Source organism: Coregonus clupeaformis, unplaced genomic scaffold (genome assembly GCF_020615455.1).
Source record: "Coregonus clupeaformis isolate EN_2021a unplaced genomic scaffold, ASM2061545v1 scaf3883, whole genome shotgun sequence".
Classification (NCBI taxonomy): Eukaryota; Metazoa; Chordata; class Actinopteri; order Salmoniformes; family Salmonidae; genus Coregonus; species Coregonus clupeaformis.
The window spans coordinates 1-27,500 of NW_025537337.1; the positions used below are offsets into that span (position 1 = coordinate 1).

Consider the following 27,500-nt stretch of genomic DNA (forward strand, 5'->3'; position numbering starts at 1 on the left):
GTGGTGTCACACTCTGGCTCCAGGACTTGTGTATTTGAGCCAGGGTGTATGTTGTTTGTGGGGTTTTGGGTGATTTTTATGTTTGCAGGTCTGTCACGGTTATTTCTATGTGGGGAGTTCTGTTGGGTCTATTTCTAGGTTGTGGTTTGTTTCCTTGTTTGTGGTTAATGACTCCCAATCGGAGGTAACGAGTGTCAGCTGTCGGCTCGTTATCTCTGATTGGGAGCCATATTTAAGCTGTAGGTTTTCTTGTGTTTATTGTGGGTTATTGTTCCGTGTTTCAGTCGTTGTACTGTGGACTTCACTTCGTCATTTGTTTGTTGTTTTTTCGTGGTTGCTTTAATAAATAAAGTCATCATGTTCACTCCACGCGCTGCGTATTGGTCCGCTCCTTCCGACGATCGTGACAGAATAACCCACCATAAAGGAACCAAGCAGCGCGTCCAGGAACAAAGGGTCTGGACATGGAAGGAACTGGTGGAAGGTAAAGGGTCCTGGACTTGGGAGGAGATCCTAGATGGTATGGATCGGCCGACCATGGAACGAGACGGTGGAGAGGCGGACGGCGAGAGGAGCAACGGCATCAGCAGGGCCATCATCAGTCGGAAGGACGAGAGGCAACCCTCAATAAATTTTTTTGGGGGGCACATGGCTTGGGCGACGGAGCAGCAGGAGGCTGCCACTAGGCAGAGTCAGAGGGCTGCCAGGTTAAGGGGGCTGACGGAGGCAGAGAAGGGACGGATTCAGTGGGCTATCAGGTCAAGGGGGCAACTGGGTAAAGCAGGGAGGGAAAGTGTTGAGGCACGGGCGTGAGGTACTGGGGTGTGTAACCAGTTCGGGTCCGGCCCGTTCCTAGTCCCGTGGTGCAGCCAGTAGTGTGTGTTCCCGTACGGTACGGCCTGTTCCGGTCCCTCGCACTAGAGTGTACGGTGCGCGTCGCCAGCCCAGCCCGGCCTGTTCCTACTCCTCGCACCAGGGATACGGTGCGCTTCGCCAACCCGGCCCGGCCTGTTCCGGCCACTCGCACCAGGGATACGGTGCGCGTCGCCAGCCCCGCCCGGCCTGTTCCGGCCACTCGCACCAGGGATACGGTGCGCGTCGCCAGCCCAGCCCGGCCTGTTCCTACTCCTCGCACCAGGGATACGGTGCGCTTCACCAACCCGGCCCGGCCTGTTCCGGCCACTCGCACCAGGGATACGGTGCGCGTCGCCAGCCCAGCCCGGCCTGTTCCTACCCACGCACCAGGGATAGGGTGCGCCGCCAGCCCGGCCCGGCCTGTTCCGGCCACTCGCACCGGGGATACGGTGCGCGTCGCCAGTCCCGCCCGGCCTGTTCCTGCTCTCCGCACTAGGCGTGAGGTGAGTCCCCAGGGTCCAGCATGCCCTGTTCCGGCTCCCCGCACTAGGCGTTATGGGAGTCCCCAGGGTCCAGCATGCCCTGTTCCGGCTCCCCGCACTAGGCGTTATGGGAGTCCCCAGGGTCCAGCATGCCCTGTTCCGGCTCCCCGCACTTGGCGTCATGTGCGTTCCCAGGGTCCAGCAAGCCCTGTTGCTTCTCTCCGCACTAGCCCTGAGATGCGTGTCCTCAGCCCGGTACCTCCCTGTTCCGGCACCACGCACCAGGCCTACGATGCGCCTCAGACGGCCAGAGTCTGCCGTCTGCCCAACGCCGTCTGAACTGCCCGTCTGCCCAACGCCGTCAGAGCCGTCCGCCAGACAGGATCAGCCAGAGCCTTTTGCCAGACAGGATCAGCCAGAGCCTTCCGCCAGACAGGATCAGCCAGAGCCTTTCGCCAGACAGGATCAGCCAGAGCCTTCTGCCAGACAGGGATCAGCCAGAGCCTTCTGCCAGACAGGATCAGCCAGAGCCTTCTGCCAGACAGGATCAGCCAGAGCCTTCTGCCAGACAGGATCAGCCAGAGCCTTCTGCCAGCCAGGATCCGCCAGAGCCGTCCAGCCAGGATCCGCCTGAGCCAGCCAGCCAGGATCTGCCCCTCAGTCCGGTGATGCCCTTTAGTCAGGTGCTGCCCCTTAGCCCGGTGCTGCCCCTTGGTCCGGTGCTGCCCCTTAGTCCGGTGCTGCCCCTTAGTCCGGTGCTGCCCCTTAGTCCGGTGCTGCCCCTTAGTCAGGTGCTGTCCCTTAGTCCGGTACTGCCTACTAAGCAGTTTGTGACTGTGGTGGGGTGGGGATCACGACCGGGGCCAGAGCCACCACCGTGGACAGGCCCACCCAGACCCTCCCCTAGAGCGTATGCTGGTGCGCCCCGGAGTTCGCACCTTTAGGGGGGGGTACTGTCACACTCTGGCTCCAGGACTTGTGTATTTGAGCCAGGGTGTATGTTGTTTGTGGGGTTTTGGGTGATTTTTATGTTTGCAGGTCTGTCACGGTTATTTCTATGTGGGGAGTTCTGTTGGGTCTATTTCTAGGTTGTGGTTTGTTTCCTTGTTTGTAGTTAATGACTCCCAATCGGAGGTAACGAGTGTCAGCTGTCGGCTCGTTATCTCTGATTGGGAGCCATATTTAAGCTGTAGGTTTTCTTGTGTTTATTGTGGGTTATTGTTCCGTGTTTCAGTCGTTGTACTGTGGACTTCACTTCGTCATTTGTTTGTTGTTTTTTCGTGGTTGCTTTAATAAATAAAGTCATCATGTTCACTCCACGCACTGCGTATTGGTCCGCTCCTTCCGACGATCGTGACATGTGGGTTGTCCTGGTGCAGCAAAATGCCCCCCAAGGGAGGCCAGTTTGGATTTGGCTTCAGACCAATCAAATCACTTCCTTTGCAAAACGTCATTTTCAGAAAAGCATCTCAGTTTCTGGTCTGCTTGTGTTGATGTCCTGCAGTAGCTCACACGCACGCACACGCACACACACACACACACACACACACACACACACACACACACACACACACACACACACACACACACACACACACACACACACACACACACACACACACACAAATCAGTTCCATGGACAACCACATGATATTTAGCAACATTGATTGGACTAAATCGTTTTTGGTATCTTTAACGCAATTATCACAACATAGGTTGTAATATGGCTTTTTTACTGGCTTGGCTTGGCTTCCTCAGTGATCTTACCCACGCAACGCTACTGAACTTGATAACTCCATCATAACACCTACCCCAAGGTGAGGTCTCATATTATGCATCATTGGTTGTCTTTGGTGTCTGATTGGTGTCGGTCTCATAGTCCTTGACTTGGAGAAAATAATGTAATAACTTTCCTAAGTACACAGTCCAGATCACAGCTCCAACCCTCTTCAGAGTGGGCGTTCGCCTTCACATATCAGGACTTCAATCAAAGGCCCTCTCATTCCATTCCTCTGCTTTGTCCAAGGACTGTGTTTTTACAACCTTCTCTCCTATTTTCACCCCTTCTTTTATAATTATTTTGTTATTTCTGGTGTGTCTGTCTGTCTGACTGGCAGTCAGTGGTGAGGCTTGGTGGGGAGGACAGAGCGGAGCAGAGAGGCTCATCTTGCCCCGTTTGGACTGGTTTCCATCAGATGTGGCTCATTGGGTCCAGTCTTAGGTGCTGGAGGAGACAGTTGAGATGAGACTGCCACAAATGGCCTGAAACTAATGCTGCTCTCTCTCACCTCACAGATTTACTATGCTCTTCAAATGGCTTATATCTGCCTCTCTCCTCCTATCTGAATCTGTCCCCTTTTCTCTCTGTCACTTCTCTGCTGCCTCTATCTCACTATCTATTTAGGCCTAGCTTTTCAATCTTTATTTCTCTTCCTCTTCCCTCTGTCATCAGCAATCATTTATTTGATGGTGAAGGCATCGGAAGCATATTGCATTTCACCACAATAGTAAACCATTGCCACCAAAGCAACACTACTTGAGTTTCACTCTAATCATTTCCCCTCTGTTCATAAGGGGAAGGGGTCTACTCAATGCGCCATGCAGTAATGTCCCTTATAAACGTGTCTAATAAACCGATGGTGGTGGTGGGTGGTGGTGGTGGTGGTGTGGTGGGTGGTTGTTGGTGGTGGGTGGTGGTGGTGTGGTGTGTGGTGGTGGTGGTGGGTGGTGGTGGTAGTGTGGTGGTGGTGGTGGGTGGTGGTGGTTGGTGGTGTGGTGGTGGGTGGTGGTGGTAGTGTGGTGGTGGTGGTGGGTGGTGGTGGTGGGTGGTGTGGTGGGTGGGTGGTTGTGGTGGGTGGTGGTGGTGGTGGTGGTGGGTGGTGGTGGTGGGTGGTGGTGGTGGTGGGTGGTGGTGGTTGGTGGTGTGGTGGGTGGGTGGTGGTTGGTGGTGGTGGTGGTGGTAGTGTGGTGGTGGGTGGTGGTGGTTGGTGGTGTGGTGGGTGGTGGTTGGTGGTGGGTGGTTGTGGTGTCCCTTATAAGGGGAAGGGGTCTACTCAATGCGCCATGCAGTAATGTCCCTTATAAACGTGTCTAATAAACCGATGGTGGTGGTGGTGGGTGGTGGTGTGGTGGGTGGTTGTTGGTGGTGGGTGGTGGTGGTGGTGTGGTGTGTGGTGGTGGTGGGTGGTGGGTGGTGGTGGTAGTGTGGTGGTGGTGGTGGGTGGTGGTGGTGGGTGGTGGTGGTAGTGTGGTGGTGGTAGTGTGGTGGTGGTGGTGGGTGGTGGTTGGTGGTGGGTGGTTGTGGTGGGTGGTGGTGGTGGGTGGTGGTGGGTGGTGGTGGTGGGTGGTGGTGGTGGTGGTGGGTGGGTGGTGGTTGGTGGTGGTGGTGGGTGGTGGTGGTGGTGGTGGATGGTGAGTGGTGATGTGTGAGGATAATCAGGATATATCAGATGATTAAAGTGGACATCAGAGTCCCTCAGCCAGACACGATGCAGAACAGAACCGACCTCCCTCCACTCCAAACCAGCGCTAATGGACTTACAACAGAGAACAGTCCCTGATTAGAAACCAACTGGCTGATCATGAATGTTGTGTGTTGATTGTTTAGTGTTTATTATCCAGACTCTGTTTTGGATGTAATTGGGGTTCAACAAATCACAAACAACAGCACATTTACCTCCTGCAGCCTCATATTACTTGTGTTGATGGAAACATTAATTTTCTCCATGTGTTCAACTAAATTAAACCGACTCCACCACGTCCAACCTGGTGAAGCCAGGTTTCTCAGATGAAAATGGGTAATTACTCTAAAAAAGTGAATTGTCTTTGTGAACCCTGGTGAATCTGGCTGCGTGGGACTGTCTCACCTCATAAAAGAGCTAGAGAGTCGGATAGTTTCTACAGCTCTGGACGTATGGGGGAATCAGTGTGCTGTCAGTGTGCTGCTGTAGCCACAGAGGTTGTTCTCGGCCACCTCTAAGGGTGTTTTCACACTTGGCCCCTTTCAGCCAAAGGAACTCAGACCCTTCAAAAGAGCCCCTGAAGCGAACTGAAGTGGTCTGAGTTCAGTTCGCTTGAATTCCTTGGTCCAGTTCCCTTTTTTAGGGCAATCTCCCCAGGCTTGCTTATAAATATTCCCGCACCACACACTAGACTGCAATAACGTTTCCCCTGCCATAAATGCTCACATTGATGCCACAAAAGAGAAAAGATGATGATGTGCAGGTTTGCGGAAAAAACTTGTGCTGTTTTTGGATATTGATTAGCGATTGTCAAGGATGCACAGAAATTCCAAAACATGTGTTTTTAGTTCAGATTATTTGTTTGCAATATGTGATCTATAGGCTAAGAGAGCTTCATAAGCAGTTTATTTGATTGTGGGGTTTGAATAGTGTGAGAAGACAACAACATATTTGGTGAGAATCACAACATAGGGTACAAAATAAATTATAGGTCTTAAAGGAGCAGTAGCCTACATTGGGTGTACAATTCTCAATTACAGCATTATTTAATCTACAGTTCTTCTTCTGCTATTTATTCTGTTACCAATAATATTTACGTACATGTTAATAGTATCTTCTGATTACAATTGTTATGTCAAATCTTTTAACTAAATGCAATCGATTAGCTTCCAAAATGTAAGTACACTCTTAGAAAAAAGGGTTCCTAATGGGTTCTTCAGCTGTCCCCATAGGAGAACCCTTTTTGGTTCCAGGTAGAATCCTTTTTGGATTCAGGTAGAATCCTTTTGGGTTCCATATAGAACCCTCTGTGCAAAGGGTTCTACATGGAACCCCAAATAGTTATATCTGGAACCAAAAGGGTTCTACCTGGAACCAAAAATTGTTATTCAAAGGGTTCTCCTATTGGGACAGCTGAAGAACTCTTTTAGGTTCTAGATCAGCTGAAGAACTCTTTTAGGTTCTAGATAGCACCTTTTTTTCTAAGAGTGTGGGTATATCTAGCTGTTCTGATGGAATGGCTTGTCCTGCACTTTGTAAAAACCCAGAGTGCATTGAGTGAATGTTGGAAGAATATATTGGTTCCTTTCTAAACATAGCAATGTGAATGCAAAGAGGACTCAGACCACTGGCAAGGGCAGTCTTAATACAAATATAACTGAGTTATTTAGCTTTTTTTTTACCCCAGAGTTCACTTTAAAGAGGACTGAGATCCATTATTTTAAAGAGGACTATATGTGAAAACACCCTAAGACAAGACAGATAAAGAACTAAATCCCTTCTGCTTTCTTCACTGGCTAGCTGTCACAATGGAACGGCCCAGCCAGCAAAGCCGTGTTGCATGGAGAACAGGGCATTTAATACCTTACTGGGTCACGGATGTGATGCACCGCCCCCCCCCACTCCCCCCCCCATGGCTAAGGAACAGAGCTCTCTCTCACTACAGCTAGAGGCTATGGCCGAAGCACACTCATACACACTCACTCACACACACTCACACACACAAAGGAACCGCCGGGGTGTCAGTAAACCCAACCATCTGACACTGAATATGAAGGAGATAAAAGGAGATGAAAGGGTGTCCATTCTCCAGCAGGGTGGTACAATCCCATGCCTCCCCTCATCCACCCAGCTCCTGCAGTCTGTGTGTTTGTGTGGGTAAGTGAGTGAGTATTTTTTGCTTTGGTGGAAAATCTGCCCTCTTGCCGACTCGTTGGTGAAAGGCGATTTCAGTAATCCGGGAGTGTAAGCCGCGCGATACAAATGGGCGTGAGGGAGCTCTGTGGTGGCCCAGAGAAAGCTATCCCAGGCCTGGACGTCAGATCAGAGCTGCACACAGTTTATAGGAGCATCCTGGAACCATGGAGCTGACAGAACACTAACTACACTGGCAGAGCTGCCATATAATGACAACAGGAATGGAGTTGGTTTGTCATGTCACTTCTAAGACAATTATAGTAAAATCCCTGCTGTCCAATGAGCTAGTTTACCTCATTTAAACAACTCCTACACGGCTGCATACACACACACAAGCAACTGAAAATGTGCTAAACACTCCTAAATTCATTGAACAACTGGTGAAGCAGAGCTGTGTGTGGGCCCATCTGTCTGTATCCTCTTGTCTGTGTGTCTGGGTCTGTGTAGTGTCTTAAGGCGTACCAGACCAATCACTTGGCATCAGCACTCAAATCATTCTCCTTACATGCTGAAGGCCCTTGATAGAAAATACCAGGGTGGTGTTCTGTTCAGCCCTTCATTGTGATTGTCTGAGATGTATTCTACCCTTCTCTTCAGTTGCCTGGGTGAGTGACTCTTAGACAGACGTGGGTTGTCTGGCTTGAAGATGTCTTTGGCTTATGGCTTTGGCTCAAATGAAAGTAAAAAGGCTTCTGACGTGCGGTAGCAAAACAGAGCAAGATCGAGTTGTTGTTATCAGAATTGACGATGAACTCATTTCTAGTTTACAACACATGCATAAGCGACTACCAACTGAGAATAGGATGATATATACAGTAGCTTTTTAACATGCTATTTCAAAAAGACAATTTCGACTTAACTGCACATCAGTAGTTCTTGATAAGTGGGATAACTGTCACTCACTCTGACAAGCATTTGTGGGAAGGGTCCTCTGGAGTTTTCGGGCACATTGATTGGTGGGATGACCCAGTCTCGCTTCTGTCGTCTCAGACCATTGGCAGAAGAGCTTCTTTGATGTTTCCGTGGAAACTTGATAACCCTGGGATTAGAGTCCCAGGCCCTTGCAATCATATCCTCCACTCCAATCTGAAAAGACAAGAAATCAACACATACTGTACATTGGCTGACCTACAGTTTTCAACAATGACTTGAGAGCCAACTACACAATGTAAAGTCTCACACTGAATGATGAGACATGAGAAGTCAATAGAAAGGAGTAGCGTGTCATTTAATGATTTGATAATCTTCTAAAAGTGTAGAGTATGGAAAGTACAGGTGATAAATCCATCATGAAAATCAACCTTGACAGATGACGAGGAACAGAATAAAACACTTATTCACTGTTTCTTGAAAATAATACAAAAATGAATGAAAATAAAATCCACACTTACGAGCCATCACCTTAATGCTCTTGGCAAATCACCTAAGAGGACACAGCCTTAGCATGAATTTCAGGCATAAGTCTTGCGGACAGCTTACCAATTGCCACTGCACAGTCCAAAGAGGTTGACTTCTATGTCTATATCCAGCAAAAACCTTCTCAGTCTGACAAATCACAGTTGGATGTCTCCAACTTGACCTTCTGAGTCTCAGATCTATGCTGCTCCGTGTGACGCACTCCGTGACATATCCCCCTGAAAGGGGCCTTACTCCAAATGAAAAGGGATTGATGAAATACCACTTCAATAACAGCGAGATCAGAATGCTAGGAGGACCAACAGTGATCCTGCAGTGTGTGAGATCATTGCCGATTCACTGCAAAGACTAGTTTACCAGAGCATGTAAGCATGTAAATACTGTTAGACAAAAGAGGAGGAGAAAAAATACAAAAACTGAAAACATAAAAATGTTTAATTATACTCAACAAAAATATAAATGCAACATGTAACAATTTCAACGGTTTTCCTGAGTTACAGTTCATATAAGCAAATCAGTCCATTTAAATAAATAAATTAGACCATAATCTATGGATTTCACATGCATGGGCAGGAGCGCAGTCATGGGTGGGCCTGGGAGGTCATAGGCTTGGGAGCCAGGCCCAGCCAATCAGAATGAGTTTTTCCTCACAAAAGGGCTTAACTACAGACAGAAATACTCCTCAGTTTCATCAGCTGTTCGGGTGGCTGGTCTCAGACGATCCCACAGGCGAAGAAGCCATATGTGGAGGTCCTGGGCTGGCGTGGTTACACCTGGTCTGCGGTTGTGAGGCTGGTTGGACGTACTGCCAAATTCTCTAAAACGATGTTGGATGCGGCTTATGGTAGAGAAATTAACATTAAATTCTCTGGCAACAGCTCTGGTGGACATTCCTGCAGTCACCATGCCAATTGCACGCTCCCTCAAAACTTGAGACATCTGTGGCATTGTGTTGTGTGACAAAACTGCACATTTTAGAGTGGCCCTGTCCCCAGCACAAGGTGCACCTGTGTAATGATCATGCTGTTGAAGGTAGATGTATTATCTTGGCAAAGGAGAAATACTGACTAACAGGGTTGAGAGAAATACGCTTTTTGTGCGTATGGAACATTTCATGGATCTTTTATTTCAGCTCATGAAACATGGGACCAAGACTTTACATGTTGTGTTTATATTTTTGTTCAGTATCCATTACACCTTGCCTTCTTTCCCTAATCTTAATCCTTCATTTGACTCTTTCATGTTTTATCTCCTCATGTTAACAGGTGCATCTCACACTGGTGTAAACACATTGTAAATCTGTCCCTATGTGTTTATAAGACATACTGTATACATTGGTAGACCTCTGGGAAGTGTATAGGGTATCTATCCAGTGAGGGTTGCTGTGTCCTCATGCCTAAAATGGTAGTGTTTGTGTAATCCAGTGATCCTGCTGTTTCTCCTGCTCCCCACACACAGAGACATGTATGCTGCTGTGACTTGAAGCCAAGCAGAAATCCTTATTTTAAACCTACTCAGAGGACACACACGCATGCACACACACACCCAACTCAAAACTTTAAACACCGTTATGCAGATCAGCCTGTCCATACACATACGGTTTGTCAGACAGAGAGACAGATGCAAGCTAAACCTGAGCAAACATACTGTATATTTCCTCCCTTTTGTTTTAATTCTTCACGGCTTAGTGGATTTGACTACAGGGCTTTACAGCAGGCCTCCCGATAGCAGCAGTGATTAAGGTAGCCAGGCAGGAGAGAGGGGGGAGAGGGGGGAGGGTGAGGGATAGGGGACCAGATGTGGTGCCCAGATAAGATAACTCTCGCTTCAGCTCCGCTCATCCACAACACTCCCAGGTACCAGCACAGGGGCAGTGGTGCGAGATGGGAGCGTGCCAGTCCTTTCATGGGTGGCAGGTGGAATTAGTGTGTGCGCGTGCATGCGTGAATTTGTGTGTTTGTGTTTGACATAGACGAAGAGATGGGAAAAAGGGGGAAGAGAAAAACAGAGAGGGAGACAAAAGACAAACAAAATGTGAGATCCTATATTGATAGAAAGCAGAGAGGGTGGAGTAAAAGTTGATATGTATAGATGCTGATATGTGAGGATGAGTAAGGATGGTACCCATGATGCTCCAAGGCTTCCCTGCCTCTGCATAGACCCTCTGTTTCTACCCCATGTGTTCCCTCCCTGATAAAGTCCTTATCGGCAACTCCGCTATCTGTTGAATAACACACACAGCGCTGTTGCTCTCCATCATTATCAGCACCTTAGTCTGCTGACGAACGCGGGACATCAGGGCCGCTGATAATGGGGTCGATGCATCTGATCGCTGTTGCATTGGCAAACTCCCACATTCCTCCAAACGCTGTGCCAGGCAGCCACAACAGAGCAGAGAGGACTTCTTTATTCAGAGCCTGTCTATGGATGATACCGCTGCAGTGTGTCCACGTGAGTCACACTCCAAACAGCATGGCAAATTACAGCCCTGCGAAGCTGGCACGATGACAAACATCACCACAATTACAAAGGAAAAAGGGGAAGCTGGAACAGGCTCTTTGTGCTGTGAGAAAGGTATGTTGGGGATGTGTGTGTGTGTGTGTGTGTGTGTGTGTGTGTGTGTGTGTGTGTGTTTGTGTACGCATGCCTGTGTATATGTGTGCGAAAGCAGGGATCTTTGAGTGTGAAATCAGTCCCAGAACCACCCGGAGCGCCCCAGACCCAGAACTAGCGGGCAGGCCAGCTGGCTGCTCTCTCCTCCCAGCCAGGCTGCATGTCGCTGGGGCATCAGTCAGCCCCGCAGCCCTGGAGCTGACATCTGGAGGTTGTCATTCTGAAGAGCAGGAGGCAACACTAAACAGGGACTTTCAATTACACATATCAAGTATGTGCTCATTTCCCATTCTCCATTCACTGTTGATCTTGAGCTGTTCTAATTCTCCTTCATTCTCCCACGCTTATTCTCTCTGATGAGGGCTGATCAGACCACAGGGGGCGAGGGGCAGGACAATCAAGAGAAGATAGTTATCTAAAATCGGACCTCTTATAGAATAAAGGGAATTAGAGAAGGCTGCTATGACTATTGATACATTCCTCTTATGGATGTAGAACTGGGCTGCAGTCACAAAATAGACTAGCCATCATGACCTCACTGTCAGACCCTGTATTGGCACCTCACTGACCAATAAGACCCTAGGTCCTAAACCCCTCCCCACTTCTGTATGGGTCTCTTCTCTCTAATCTAACACAAACAGATATTCTGGTGAAGGGGGGATAAATGTAAGACTCAGTGTACTGGTGCATAACAGATTCTCTGCCTCTAAGCTGCAGGAGAACGCAGACCAGGGCAGCATGAAATTAGCAGGGGGTATGTGCATACAGACTCAGTGGACTCTGTACATGTAGGGCACCATAGCCTGAGTACCTCGCAGCCAGAGTGACACTACTAATGCCTCATACACTTAAACAGGAGGTAGACAAACTATGTTCATAGATATACAGTAAATGTACATCCAATACAAATAGATAAGCTCTAATGCACACACCAACACATACCAAGCACTATGCACAGTTTATCTAATCAAGCCAACTATTAATAGAACAAAATAATAAGAGTCCAATGAGTCCCTGTACACATGTATGCTCTGAAACGTAATACATGCAATTACCTGGTAATGGACCCGTCTATCTTTTAAATCACCTAATATCTATCGGCTGGTTAAGCACCTTTTAAAATTGTACTGTTGTCATTACTTGTTGATTATGTTTTGGTGTAATCTGATTGTTCTTCCCGCTCCCTTTCAACACTACTGAAAGTGGCTCAAATGACACAGCAACTCCGCCACAGCATTTCACACATTTCAATGTCTGTGTCCTCACAACATTCCTCTGTTTCAGTCAATACTTTTATAACATCAATCTGCTCCACACTGAGTAGGAGCCATCTATGTTTGAAACTGGGAGCAAGCATTTCTGTATACAGGGCATTACCGTTCCGTATACAATCATTTTAAAATCAATACTACAGAGCCCTCAAACTCAACTCTGGACCTCGAAGCCAGTTCCACTCATTTAGTCTTGTCATTGTTCCCCTTTAATGAGGGACTGATTTAGACTTGGGACACCATGTGGGTGCAATTCATGATCAGGTAGAACAGAAAACAAGCAGGCTCCGGACCTCGTAGGGTAAGAGTTGAATACCCCTGCTATAAAAGCATCCCCAAACTAAATGAGAAAACAGTTGGGGTAGAATGTTCCACAGTGGCTTTATTGTTGTTGTTGGAGGGCCAGGGATGTGAGGACAGAACATTAGGAGGGCCAGGGATGTGAGGACAGAACATTAGGAGGGCCAGGGATGTGAGGACAGAACATTAGGAGGGCCAGGGATGTGAGGACTGTCACGGTTTCGGCCGAGACTGCTCCTCCTCCTGGTTCGGGCAGGCAAAGGCGTTCGCCGTCCCCGGAGTACTAGCTGCCACCGTTGGATGTTTCATGTGCGATTGCTTTTGTCTGTCCGTTGCACCTGTGTCTGGTTTGCGTTGATTACATGTCCTATAAGTTCCCTGTGTTTGTATGGATTAGTTGTGTGTTGTTTTCGCCAGTCGTCTTGTGGTTCGAATGTCGTGTTTTTGTGTATTTTTGTAATTACGCTTGTCTATGCGTAATTGCGCTTCGTCGCCACCTTGTTTGTATTGTGGCCGTGCATAGTGTTTGTACTTTGTTCATTTTTGGACTTTAGTAAACCTTTTGGATTATACCTCGGTGTCCTGCGCCTGACTTCAACCCCACCTACACCTCACATTATCACAGAACAACACACCTTTATGGAGTCAGCAGGAGCAGTGGCGGCACCCAGGTTGCTGGAGGAACAATTACGATATCAAGACATTTTGTTCCAGCAACTTGAGGCCGCCCTTGACGAGGCGTCCAACAAGCTGAGTCGTTTGGTGACTAGGGAAGTGCCCACGCCATCGCCCACTATCCCATCACCAACGACCAGTCCTCCCTCTCAGCACCGGGACCCAGTGGCATTCGGCTCTCGCTCCCGAGGGGCATATGACGGTTCTGCAGCCGGTTGTCAGGGGTTCCTCCTGCAGATAGAACTATACCTGGCTACTATACACCCAGCGCCCTCGGGATACGAGAGCGTCTCCGCCCCTCATCTCCCTGTCTATCCGGCAAGGCGTTGGAATGGGCCAACGCCGAATGGAGGAGAATAGACGCAGCTACCATCACCTACGCTGAGTTCTCCCGCCGCTTCCGGGCAGTCTTCGATCACCCACCTGAAGGGAAGGCGGCGGGGGAGCGTCTGTTCACCTCCGACAGGAGAAGAGGAGCGCACAGGAGTTCGCACTGGAGTTCCGGACGTTAGCTGCGGATTCGGGATGGAATGAGAGGGCCCTCATTGACCAGTACCGGTGTAGCCTGCGAGAGGGACGTCCGTCGTGAGCTAGCCTGCAGGGACAACAATCTATGCTTCGACCAGCTGGTGGACATCTCCATCAGGCTTGACACCCTGCTGGCCACCCGCGGACGTCCCCGAGTGGGGGTCGTCCATTCCATCCTCCAGCACCTCTGAGCCAATTCCTATGGAGCTCGGGGGTGCTGGCGCTAGAGAGAGGAGGAGGGAGAACCCGAGGAAAACCAACCCCTGCACCAACTGTGGCCGTGGAGGACACACCGCGGCCAGGTGCTGGGGAAGGTTTTCTGAGAGAGGGGACAACAGGTCACGCACTGGGGAGTCATTTCAGGTGAGTAGGCGCCCCCACTTACCCAGAGCTCTCTGTTGGTCACATGAGCATTCCTGTGCGTTTCCCACAGGTGGCACCTCATTCCCAGCATAAGGCGCTAGTAGATTCAGGCGCAGCTGGGAACTTTATTGATAGGGCATTTGTGCTAGGTTAGGGAATTCCCCTTCGGCCGGTAGAAGTTCCATTCCCTGTCCATGCTTTGGACAGCCGGCCGTTGGGGTCAGGTCTGATCAGGGATGTCACAGCACCGCTGACGATGACTACGCAGGGGGGTCATGAGGAAGTCATTCAGTTCTATCTGATTGACTCTCCCTGCGTATCCAGTGGTGTTGGGGCTTCCCTGGTTAAGCACCCACGATCCTACCATAGCGGGCAACAGAGGGCTCTTATGGAGTGGTCTGCCCAGTGTGTAGGGAGATGTCTAGGTGTTTCCATAGGGGCGACCTCGGTAGAGAGTCCGAACCAAGTGCCCGCACTGCGCATTCCCCGAGTATGAGGATTTAGCTCTAGCGTTTAGGCAAGCGAGGGCAGCACGGCTACCTCCTCATAGACAGGGGGACTGTGCGATAAATCTCCAGACCGGAGCAGCTCTTCCCAGGAGTCATGTGTATCCCTTGTCTCAAGAGGAAACTGCGGCTATGGAGACTTACATAGCCGAGTCCTTGGCACAGGGATACATACGGCCCTCTACTTCTCCGGTCTCTCGAGTTTCTTCTTTGTGAAGAAAAAGGACGGGGGGATTGCGTCCGTGTATTGATTACCGTAGTCTCAATCAGATCACCGTAAAATACAGTTACCCACTTCCACTGATTGCGACGATGACGGAGTCATTACGCGGGAGCGCATTTCTTCACAAAGTTGGATCTCAGGAGCGCGTACAATTTGGTGCGCATTAGGGAGGGGGGATGAATGGAAAACAGCATTTAGCACCACCTCGGGTCATTACGAGTATCTCGTCATGCCGTACGGGTTAATGAATGCTCCTTCAGTCTTCCAATCCTTTGTTGATGAGATTTTCCGGGACATGCATGGGCAGGGTGTAGTGGTGTACATTGGCGACATTCTAGTGTATTCTTCTACACGAGCCGAGCATGTAGCCCAGGTGCGCCGAGTATTGAGATCGACTGTTGGAGCATGACTTATATGTCAAGGCAGAGAAATGCTTGTTCTTCCAGGAGTCCGTCTCTTTTTGGGTTATCGGTTGTCCGCGTCTGGCGTGGAGATAGAGGTAGATCGGGTATCGGGCTGTGCGTAATTGGCAAACTCCAACCACCGTAAAAGAGGTGCAGCGGTTCTTGGGTTTTGCTAATTACTATCGGAGGTTTATCCCGGGGGCTTTGGACAGGTTGCAGCTCCCATTACGTCTCTGCTAAAGGGGGGTCCGGTGCGCTTGCAGTGGTCAGCTGAGGCGGACAGGGCATTTGTCAAGCTGAAGAACCTGTTCGCCTCGGCCCCGTGCTGGCGCATCCGGATCCTCTTTGCCTTTCCAAGTAGAGGTGGACGCGTCCGAGACCGGTATTGGGGCAGTCCTGTCACAACGGTCCGGCACGCCACCTAAGCTCCGCCCCTGTGCGTTCTACTCCAAGAAGCTCAGCTCGGCGGAGCGCAACTATGACGTTGGGGACAGGGAGCTGTTAGCTGTAGTCCAGGCCCTAAAGGTGTGGAGGCATTGGCTTGAGGGGGCTCAACACCCTTTTCTCATTCTGACTGATCACCGTAACCTGGAGTACATCCGGGCAGCTAGGAGATTGAACCCTCGTCAGGCTAGGTGGAACATGTTCCTGACCCGGTTTGTTTTAAGATCACATACATCCCTGGGTCCCAGAACGGTAAGGCAGACGCACTGTCCCGGCAGTATGACACGGAGGAGAGGTCCATTGAGCCCACTTCCATACTTCCGGAGTCTTGTCTGGTGGCTCCGGTGGTGTGGGAGGTCGTGCGAAATCGAAGCGGGCGCTGCGTACCGACCCTACTCCCCCGAGTGTCCTGTGGGGCGGACGTACGTTCCGCTCGAGGTTCGTGATCGGCTTATTTCTTGGGCTCATACATCACCCTCCTCTGGACATCCTGGTATTGGTCGGACGGTGCACTGCCTTAGCGTGAAATACTGGTGGCCAACGTTAGCCAGGGATGTGAGGGTTTATGTCTTGTGATGTCACGAGAGGCTGTGTCCTGGAGGGACGTTACATCCCCCTGAGATGGCTGCAAACCCAGACAGCTATGGCTCCATCTGCTGGTATGGTCGGGAACTCCAACCCTCTATGGCCAATCTTCCCACGCAGCTGAAACCAATCAGGAGCTGATGAGCTGAAGGTTTGTTGAAGGGAAGAGACACGGTCTCCAAGCTGGGCTCTCTGGAGGACAAGAGTGCTGCACGTCCACTTCCATGAGGAATATAAGGATTTGGAGATACTTACCTTTGGGAAATACTCACCTTTGGATATATGCACCTGTGGAAATACGTGTGGGACATTTGGAAGGACGTTTTGCTGGGTTGGCCACTAGCTGCAACGTGGAATACAGTAAGACTGGGGAAAAGTTATTTGAGCGAGGGAGAGTTATGATTTTGGATGTGGAAGAGACATCCCTGAACTGTTAACCCTTAAAGAGCCACCAGAGAACAGAATTGTGTTATACTTTCGTTAGTTTCCCAAGACCTTTAATAAAATCCTTGTTTTGGTTGAACCTGGTCTCCTTGCACTACTTGAGCAATCCCGCTTGAAAGCTGTGTAGCCTCTCGTGACATCACAGATGGTGGAGAATACGGGCACGCTCAAGCGTTAATAGTGCATGTCAGAGGAGGATACCGAAGGTTTGATCACCCAGTTTTCCAAGTTGGCGTAGGCTCCCGCCGACTGAAATGGAGGACATATTGAAAGCCCTTGTTGCTGGCCAGCAAGCCCAGATGCAAGCAAACGTGGCTCTCTTGGAGGAGCAAAAGAAAGCCAACCTTCTGAAGGCAGAGGAATTGCAGTTGCAGAGACAGAGGGTGGTCCAAAATACCCGCCCAATAAAGGCAAGTGACTTTATATCTAAGATGGGAGCTACCGATGACATTGAGGCATACCTGCATGCATTTGAGGCCACGGCCACTAGGGAAGCCTGGCCCAAGCAACAGTGGGTTGGTCTGTTAGCCCCCTTTCTAACCGGGAAGCGCTGAATGCTGTCCGGGACCTGGGCCCTGACCAGGTTACTGACTATGATGCCCTGAAGTCTGAGATCCTCAGCAGATATGGACTCACAAAGTTTGGTATGGCCCAGCGCTTTCACAGTTGGACCTTCCAACCAGACCAACCTCCTCGGGCGCAGATGCATGAACTTGTCCGAATCGCAAGGAAATGGCTGGATCCGCAGAGGAATACAGCAGCGGCGGTGGTGGAGGCCGTTGTGGTGGATCGTTACCACGCGCCCTGCCTTATGAGGCAAAACGGTTCATCAGTCAACAGGCCTTGACCACGGCTGATCTGACCGTGGAAGCTGTGGAAAAGTACCAGGCCACAGCGGAGATGCTGAATGCTTCCCGAAAAGACCCCAGGAGTGCGGCCCCACCACAAATGGGGAAAACCCGTCCAAAGGACCCCAAGGTCTCGAACCCCGCCGCGTCAGGACTTATCCCGGCTCCAGGGGGAGCCAGAAACCAGGCGGGTCCAAGAAGAGTACACCAGGATGGGGAACCTCGACAGTGTTACCGGTGTGGGGAGATGGGACATATCTCCTGGCAGTGTGGGAAACCAGCCGATGAACCTATGCCCACTGCGGAGTCCTCCAGCTCAGCACCCACACATCGGTTTGCCTCGCTCTTGGGAGTCGTGAGATGGCGGCCCAGATCGACCCCCACCTGCCCGGTAACTGTGAATCACCATGATGTGGAGGCCTTACTGGATTCTGGTAGCCGGGCCACCCTGGTGCGTAAGGATTTGGTGGGCCCAACGTGTCTGACCCCCGGGGAAAGTCCTCCCAGTTTCCTGTGTCCATGGGGACACCAGAGAATACCCCATTACTGAACTTACAATGACCAGCACACGGGGAACCATACACGACGGCGGGGGTGGTTGATTCCCTCCCCGTCCCTGTCCTAATTGGACGAGACTGCCCAGCCTTTTACCCACTCTGGAGAGAGTCTCAGGAGAGGATAACCCGAGTACCTCGGAAACGGAGAGGCAAGACTCATCCTGGGAAGGCTCCGGTGCAATCCTCCGAGTTACTCACTCCCGCCCGGGCTCTGATAGGGATGGCAGGTGCCCAGACCGACACCGAGACTGGTCCGGATACGGGAGAAGAGAACGCAGCCCAGGAAAGTGCTCCGTTCTCCAGTGAAGAAGACGTCCCAGGCACCCAAGAGCTTCCCCCTCTCACAGGCCAGTATGGTACGGCTCAATTACAAGATCCTACTTGCAAATGCCTTAAGAAATGTGCAGGTATTAGAAGGTGTAGTGTTAGGTGATAAGACAACCCCTACTTACCCCCATTTCGCAGTAAACCGGGGTTAGTATATCAGATAGTCAAGAAAAATGAGGAAGTGCATGAACAGCTCCTCGTGCCACAGCCCTATCGGGCCACAGTACTCAACCTAGCCCACACACACCCGCTAGGGGCCCACTTGGGGGTAGAGAAGACTAAGGAAAGAATCATGCAACGTTTCTTTTGGCCAGGAGTACACAAAGAGATAGAGAACTACTGCCGTAGTTGCCCTGAGTGTCAGCAGGTTGCGCCAAAGCCCACATATAGAAACCCGCTCATTCCCTTGCCCATTATCGAAACTCCTTTTGAGAGGATTGGATTAGACATAGTCGGGCCCTTACCGAAAAGTGCCAGGGGACATCAATACATTCTGGTCATTCTGGACTATGCGTCCCGGTGCCCGGAGGCCATTCCGCTGAGGAAGGCTACATCCAGACAAATCGCCAAGGAGCTGTTCCGTCTCTCAACTAGTCTGGGAATCCCAAAAGAGATATTGACGGACCAAGGGACTCCATTCATGTCCAGGGTGATGAAAGAACTCTGTGCTTTACTGAAAATCAAACAGCTGAGAACCTCGGTCTACCACCCCCAGACAGATGGCCTAGTCGAACGCTTTTAACAAAACACTAAAATCCATGCTGCGGAAAGCAGTAGGGGAAGATGGGCGCAACTGGGATCAGCTGTTACCATACATATTATTTGCGGTGAGAGAGGTACCTCAGTCTTCTACTGGTTTTTCACCCTTTGAGCTCTTGCTTTCCTACAGACCCAGAGGACTGCTCGACATCGCCAAGGAGGCCTGGGAGGAGCAGCCATGCCAACAGCGGACACTGATCGACCATGTAGGGGCTATGAGGGAGAGAATGAAGGCCATCTATCCCATGATGCGGGAACACCTGGAGGCCAGTCAGCGGCAACAGCAAGCCTCCTACAACAGATCTGCTCAACCCAGGGAGTTTAAGCCGGGGGACAGAGTGCTGGTCCTGGTGCCAACCGTTGAGTGCAAATTCCTGGCAACCTGGCAAGGACCATATGAGGTCATTGAACGCATGGGAGAAGTAAACTACAAGGGGAGGCAACCAGATAAAAGGAAAACTGAGCAGATTTATCATGTTAACCTTTTTAAAGAAGTGGCACGCCAGAGAGGCGCTGTTCAGCTCTCTACCCCCCACAGAGACCCAGGAACCGGGCGCGAGAAGAGGTTCAGCTGGGTCCAAATCTGTCCCCACATCAACGACAGATGGCCCTGGAACTCGTGGAGCAGAACCAGGATGTCTTCTCCTCCCTTCCCGGTCACACAGAGGTGGTCCAACATGAGATCCGCACCATGCCTGGCCGAACGGTAAACCAGCGCCCGTACCGCGTGCCAGAGGCTCGCAAAGTGGTTATACAGAAGGAGGTAAGGAAGATCGCGGGAGTTGGGAGTAATCGAAGAGTCCCACAGTGCCTGGGCAAGTCCCATCGTACTAGTTCCCAAGCCAGACGGTTCAGTACGATTTTGTAATGACTATCGAAAGTTGAATGAAGTGTCTGAATTTGATGCATACCCAATGCCTCGTGTCGATGATTTAATAGACTCCTTGGGGCATGCTCGTTTCCTAACCACTCTTGATCTCACAAAAGGCTACTGGCAGGTGCCCTTGACCCCGGCGTCTAAGGAGAAGACAGCCTTTGCCACCCCGGAGGGGCTCTACCAGTATACCCGACTTCCGTTTGGTCTCCACGGGGCACCTGCCACGTTCCAACGCCTGATGGATCGAGTCCTTGCGCCCCACAAGAGGTACGCAGCGGCTTATTTGGATGATGTTGTTATACAAAGTCAGGATTGGGCCAGCCACCTACCCCCGGGTACAAGCGGTGCTGGATTCGCTCAGGGAAGCAGGGCTCACGGCAAACCCGAAGAAGTGCAAGGTGGCCTTCAGTGAGACAAACTACCTGGGGTACACCATTGGGCGGGGGTTGGTCAAACCACAGGAAGCCAAACTGCGGGCCATACAGGACTGGCCGCAGCCCATCAACAAGAAGCAAGTAAGGTCATTTTTGGGCCTCGCTGGCTACTATAGACGCTTTATTGCAGATTTTGCTACCATAGCTGCACCGTTGACGGAGCTGACGACCAAACGCCACTCACGAATGGTGAAGTGGAACCCTGCGGCGGAGGCGGCTTTCCCTCAACCTGAAGCGAGCACTCTGCTCCAGTCCGATCCTGGTGGCACCAGACTTCAAGAAGGAATTCATTGTCCAAGCGGATGCTTCGGAGGTGGGTCTGGGTGCTGTCCTCACCCAGGCACATGACGGTGAAGAACATCCCATTCTCTACCTAAGCAGAAAGTTACTTCCAAGAGAGAAGAACTATTCAACGGTGGAGAAAGAATGTCTGGCTGTAGTCTGGGCCCTGGAGTCCCTTCGGTTCTATCTCCTGGGCCGACGTTTCATGGTGGTATCTGATCACGCCCCCTCTGCAGTGGATGGCCAAGAACAAGGAATCAAACAGTAGAGTAACCAGATGGTTTTTGAGCTTGCAACCGTTTAACTTTTCTGTTGTCCACAGGGCTGGCAAGCACCACGGCAATGCGGGACGCCCTCTCCCGGCGTGATGCCTTCTTCGCTGCCTTTACCCCGGCGAGGGACGTCGGTCCCGAGGAGGGGGATGTGTGATGTCACGAGAGGCTGTGTCCTGGAGGGGACGTTACATCCCCTGAGATGGCTGCAAACCCAGACAGCTATGGCTCCATCTGCTGGTATGGTCGGGAACTCCAACCCTCTATGGCCAATCTTCCCACGCAGCTGAAACCAATCAGGAGCTGATGAGCTGAAGGTTTGTTGAAGGGAAGAGACACGGTCTCCAAGCTGGGCTCTCTGGAGGACAAGAGTGCTGCACGTCCACTTCCATGAGGAATATAAGGATTTGGAGATACTTACCTTTGGGAAATACTCACCTTTGGATATATGCACCTGTGGAAATACGTGTGGGACATTTGGAAGGGACGTTTTGCTGGGTTGGCCACTAGCTGCAACGTGGGAATACAGTAAGACTGGGGAAAAGTTATTTGAGCGAGGGAGAGTTATGATTTTGGATGTGGAAGAGACATCCCTGAACTGTTAACCCTTAAAGAGCCACCAGAGAACAGAATTGTGTTATACTTTCGTTAGTTTCCCAAGACCTTTAATAAAATCCTTGTTTTGGTTGAACCTGGTCTCCTTGCACTACTTGAGCAATCCCGCTGAAAGCTGTGTAGCCTCTCGTGACATCACAGTCTCCTCCTGCTCGGTGTGTGCCCAGTGTAAGGCACCTAGACATTTGCCCAGGGGTAAGTTACATCCTCTGCCCGTTCCACAACGACCATGGTCCCACCTATCGGTAGATTTTGTGACCGATCTACCCCCTTCCCAGGGTAATACCACCATTTTGGTCGTTGTGGATCGGTTTTCTAAGGCCTGTCGTCTCCTCCCACTGCCGGGTCTCCCTACTGCCCTACAGACCGCCGAGGCCCTCTTTACCCACGTGTTCCGGCACTCATGGGGTCCCCGAGGATATTGTGTCCGACCCGAGGTCCCCAGTTCACCTCCAGAGTCTGGGGGCTTTTATGGAACGCCTGGGGGTCTCGGTTAGCCTTACCTCGGGGTACCACCCAGAGAGCAATGGGCAGGTTGAACGTGTTAACCAGGATGTGGGTAGGTTTTTGAGGTCCTATTGCCGGGACCGGCCGGGAGGAGTGGTCGAGGTATATCCCCTGGGCAGAGATGGCCCCAGAACTCTCTCCGCCACTCCTCCACCGGATTAACACCTTTCCAGTGTATTTTAGGGTATCAGCCGGTCCTGGCACCGTGGCACGAGAGCCAGACCGAGGCCCCTGCGGTGGACGAGTGATTCGGCGCTCGGAGGAGACGTGGGGACGCTGCCCATGTCCATCTGCAGCGTGCCATCCGTCAACACAAGGCGAAGCGCCCGATCGCCACCGCAGTGAGGGGCCGGTGTACGCACCGGGAGATCGAGTCTGGTCTCGACTCGAAACCTGCCCCCTCCGCCTGCCCTGCCGGAAGCTGGGTCGGCGGTTTGTGGGGGCCCTTCAAAGTCCTGAGAAGATTGAACGAGGTGTGTTACAGATTACAACTGCCTATTGAGTACAAAAATATTAACCCCTCGTTCCATGTGTCTCTTCTCAGGCCGGTGGTAGCTGGCCCACTCCAAGAAGAGGAGATAGGAGAGACCCCTCCGCCCCCCTTTGGACATCGAGGGGCCCCGCGTACAGGGTCCGGACCATCTTGGACTCCAGGCGCTGGAGGAGTGGTCTCCAATATCTCGTGGAGTGGGAGGGGTACGGTCCGGAGGAACGGTGCTGGGTGCCCAGGAGGGACATCCTCGATCCATCCCTCCTGACAGAGTTCCACCATGGGCATCCCACGCGCCCGGGGTCCGCGTCCTCCTGGCCGTCCCCCGAGGTCGGGTCGGCGCACGGCTGGAGCCGCGTCAAGGGGGGGTACTGTCACGGTTTCGGCCGAGACTGCTCCTCCTCCTGGTTCGGGCAGGCAAAGGCGTTCGCCGTCCCCGAGTACTAGCTGCCACCGTTGGATGTTTCATGTGCGATTGCTTTTGTCTGTCCGCTGTACCTGTGTCTGGTTTGCGTTGATTACATGTCCTATAAGTTCCCTGTGTTTGTATGGATTAGTTGTGTGTTGTTTTCGCCAGTCGTCTTGTGGTTCGTGTCGTGTTTTTGTGTATTTTTGTAATTACGCTTGTCTATGCGTAATTGCGCTTCGTCGCCACCTTGTTTGTATTGTGGCCGTGCATAGTGTTTGTACTTTGTTCATTTTTGGACTTTAGTAAACCTTTTGGATTATACCTCGGTGTCCTGCGCCTGACTTCAACCCCACCTACACCTCACATTATGACAAGGACAGAACATTAGGAGGGCCAGGGATGTGAGGACAGAACATTAGGAGGGCCAGGGATGTGAGGACATAACATTAGGAGGGCCAGGGATGTGAGGACAGAACATTAGGAGGGCCAGGGATGGGAGGACAGAACATTAGGAGGGCCAGGGATGTGAGGACAGAACATTAGGAGGGCCAGGGATGTGAGGACAGAACATTAGGAGGGCCAGGGATGTGAGGACAGAACATTAGGAGGGCCAGGGATGTGAGGACATGACAGGGCTCTTCTAGGCCACATCCGTCTGTCCCGTGAGCCCCTGCCTGTCTGCCGTGCTGTTTGGGTCACACAGGAGGAGGAGGAAACACTAATGCCAGTGGGAAGGACACACACACACATACATGCATGCTCTCTCTCTACCCTTTAGTAACCATTCACCTAGCTTTTCTTGAAATTATAGTCTGTATGACCAAATACAGTGGCTAACCGACATCAAATAGCTACGTGTTTAGGGTTGTAAAGGGTTAAAATATATGGAGCAGGCCAGAAGAAGCAGGAGTCTGACCATTTGCTGCAGGGCTTTTTTGTTGCTGAAAACATTTTCGTGTTTGAGAAATCCCTTATCCTGAATTATACATTTCATGGCTACACATTTAATGAAACAATTTAAATTACTTATGACAACTTTTCTACAGGGCATAACAGCAATTTTCTACTTCAGAATCACCTGCTGACCAAAATTACACACTGCTGCCAGAAAGAAAAGTGTCCGGAAAGTACCTAGCATAAGTTGTAAGGGCTTTCCAACAAAAATGTATCAATTTAAAACATGTAACTGGTTTTCACATTTTTATTTGATTGCTTGAACATAATTATTTCTTGTTCTATTATTGAATCTATCTTGCTCCCACAATGTGGGAACATAATTACAAAGTGCTGCTACCACATCACCTGGTTCCCGCTTGCCTCCCTCTGAGTGGAACATTAGCTCAATCAATGTCAATTATTTCATGCCCTCCATTATTGTACTGTGAAGAGTGGGCAGAATTTAAATCCCAGCTCTGAAATTGCTTTACACAATTCTTGGACGTTTTCTATGATTAAAAGCATGACCTGGAGGGAGCATTAAGCCTCATGCTATTCAACACCTTATTTGAAAAGCAACGAATAGGTTGTTCACTGAGAAATGCTTGTTAATGATATTGAAAAGCAGAACCTGAAATGATGAGGTTTTATATAATGCACTTGAGGATCATTGAAAACTGATCTTTCCTGAGAGGCTAGAGGTTTTCAAGTGTATAAATACTGTATGTGTCTCCATGCAAATGTACAACTGCGTTTCAGTACAGTCTGTCAGTATTCAGGGATGTGTCTATATGTAATGATCTCAGTTCGACAGATGCTGGGAGACGGAAAGCAAGTACATAGTGATGATTTAATAAATAAAAGACATGGAACGTGTGCCGGGGTGAGAGGGGGTGAAACGGGCAGGCCCCTTCCAGGACGTCCTCTCGAAGCCAGCAGGTTGTCCAACCAGATGGTCGTGTCCACCAGTTGGTGAAGGTCAGAGTGGTATCCCGGCAGGCTAGCTCCCTTTCGGACGTCCTCACGCAGGCTGCATCGGAAATGGTCGATGAGGGACCGCCGTTCCACCCGGACCCAGCCGCTGGGGTTCTAAACTCAGGGCAAAGTCTTGCGCGGTCCTCGTCCCCCTGCCTCAGATGGAACAGACGCTTGCCCGCCTCTCTTCCCCGGGGGATGATCAAAGACTGCACGAAGAGGGCGAGCGAACTCTCCGTAGCTTTGTCCAACGCGTCTCCTCCTTCACTCCAGACCGTGTTGGCCCACTGCAGGGCTTTCCCCGAGAGGCAGGAGACGAGGACGGACACCTTCTCCCGAACCGATGGAGCAGGGCTGATGGTGTTGAAGTAGAGGTCCAGCTGCAGGAGGAAACCCTGGCAGCGGGCAGCTGTCCCATCGTATTCCCTTGGTAGAGACAGGTGAATACCCCTGGTTGCTGGTGTGTGGCTGGCTGGAGCAGGTCGCTCAGCTGGTTTCGCAGGGTCGGATCATCTCTTCTCCAGGCGCTGGACGGCCTGGAGAACCCGATCCATTGCTTCGGCCTAGCTGGCTAACATGGTGGAATGCTCCCGGACCCGCTCAATAACTCCAGGCATATTCCCCGCTCCTGCTGACTCCATGCTGTTTGGGTGTGTTATTCTGTAACAAGGTGAGTAGGATGGAGCCAGGCGCAGGAGGTGTGAATCAAATAATAGTGTCACGGTTTCGGCCGAGGCAGCTCCTCCTCCTTGTTCGGGCAGGTTTCGCCGGTCGTCGTCTCCGGAGTACTAGCTGCCACCGCTCTATGTTTTCTGTTTGACTAGTTTTGTCTGTTAGCCACACCTGTCTTGTGTTATGTCTAATTAAGCACCCTATTTAGTTTCCTTGTTGTTAGTGTAGTGTTGTGTGTAATTGTTTCGTGTTAGGTGTCATTTTCGTACCTGTGTTTGGTACGCCTCTACTGTTTTGCTTACTTCTCGGTTGAGAAGAGTTTTGCGCGCCTGTTTATGCGCGCTTGTAATTTACGCCTGTGTGCGTTTTGCCTCTGGCTGTTTTGGATTATTGCCTCGCACTTTCCAGTAAAGATTATTGGACTATCAATCTGCTTCTGCACCTGATTCCACACCACACCATTTCTACACGGCCCTGACAAATAGGGTTTATTTGGCCAATACAGCAGTCAGCAGCAATGCGTAAACCAAATACAGTGCGACTTAAATGCGTACTGGGTTAACAAAACACACGAGTGAATATCCCGGCGATAAAAGTAACATAATGCTCAACACGAGCTAGCGACACCTCCACATGGAACAATAACACACAAAGACATGGGGGAGCAGAGGGAATAATTATACAGAGACTGATGAGGGGATATTTACCAGGTGTGTGTGAAAAACAAGAAAAAACGAATGGAATGATGAAAAGAGGAGCGGCAGTGGCTAGAAGGCCGGTGACGACGAACGCCGAAGCCTGCCCGAACAAGGAGATGAGGCAGCTTCGGAGGGAGTCGTGACACTATACCTGAGGCAAACTTTAGGTATGTGTGTGTTTACCTGCAGTGTAAATGACAGCAATGTATATATGTTTACCTGACTCATAGGAACAGAAGGCGGGTGTCCAGCCAAGGCCAGCTTGACCGTGGTCTCCCAGATATGTGGGTCATGACCTCCGCGGGCAGTCACCATGAACTGGACTGGTTCAGACAGGTTGGCCACCTCCTGCTCCGTGTACACTGAGCCGTCAGGACGCACACTGAAGTTAGGGTCACTGCTCTCGAAGTCCACCGCCTTGCTGTGCTGACAGTCCTCAAACTTCACTAGAGAGAGAGAGAGAGAGAGAGAGACAACAACAACAACACAATTAGACCCAACCAAATCATGAGAAAACAAAAAGAGAATTACTTGACACATTGGAAAGAATTAACATAAAAACAGAGCAAACTAGAATGCTATTTGGCTCTAAACAGAGAGTACACAGTGGCAGAATACCTGACCACTGTGACTGACCCAAACTTAAGGAAAGCTTTGACTATGTACAGACTCAGTGAGCAAGTCTTGCTATTGAGAAAGGCCGCCGTAGGCATACCTGAGCTCTCAAGAGAAGACAGGCTATGTGCACACTGCCCACAAAATGAGGTGGAAACTGAGCCACTTCCTAACCTCCTGCCAAATGTATGACCATATTAGAGACACATATTTCCCTCAGATTACAGAGGATCCACAAAGAATTCGAAAACAAACCCAATTTCGATAAACTCCCTTATCTACTGGGTGAAAAACCACAGTGTGCCATCACAGCAGCAAGATTTGTGACCTGTTGCCACAAGAAAAGGGCAACCAGTGAAGAACAAACACCATTGTAAATACAACCCATATTTATGTTTATTTATTTTCCCATTTGTACTTTAATTATTTGCACATTGTTACAACACTGTATATATACATAA

At 50.6% G+C, this 27,500-nt stretch overlaps 1 protein-coding gene across 1 annotated transcript in view; it reads right to left on the minus strand.

The window, feature by feature from the left end:
- Nucleotides 1-7,897: 7,897 nt before the first annotated feature.
- LOC123490416 (cadherin-4-like) overlaps nucleotides 7,898-27,500 on the minus strand; it is a gene marked incomplete at both ends in the record, with an annotated part of 23,016 nt that continues 3,413 nt past the window's right edge. Inside the window, 2 exons of the mRNA XM_045220463.1 lie at nucleotides 7,898-8,080; nucleotides 26,644-26,870. Coding sequence (XP_045076398.1) covers nucleotides 7,898-8,080; nucleotides 26,644-26,870 — 410 coding nt within the window. The remainder of the gene's footprint in view (nucleotides 8,081-26,643; nucleotides 26,871-27,500) is intronic.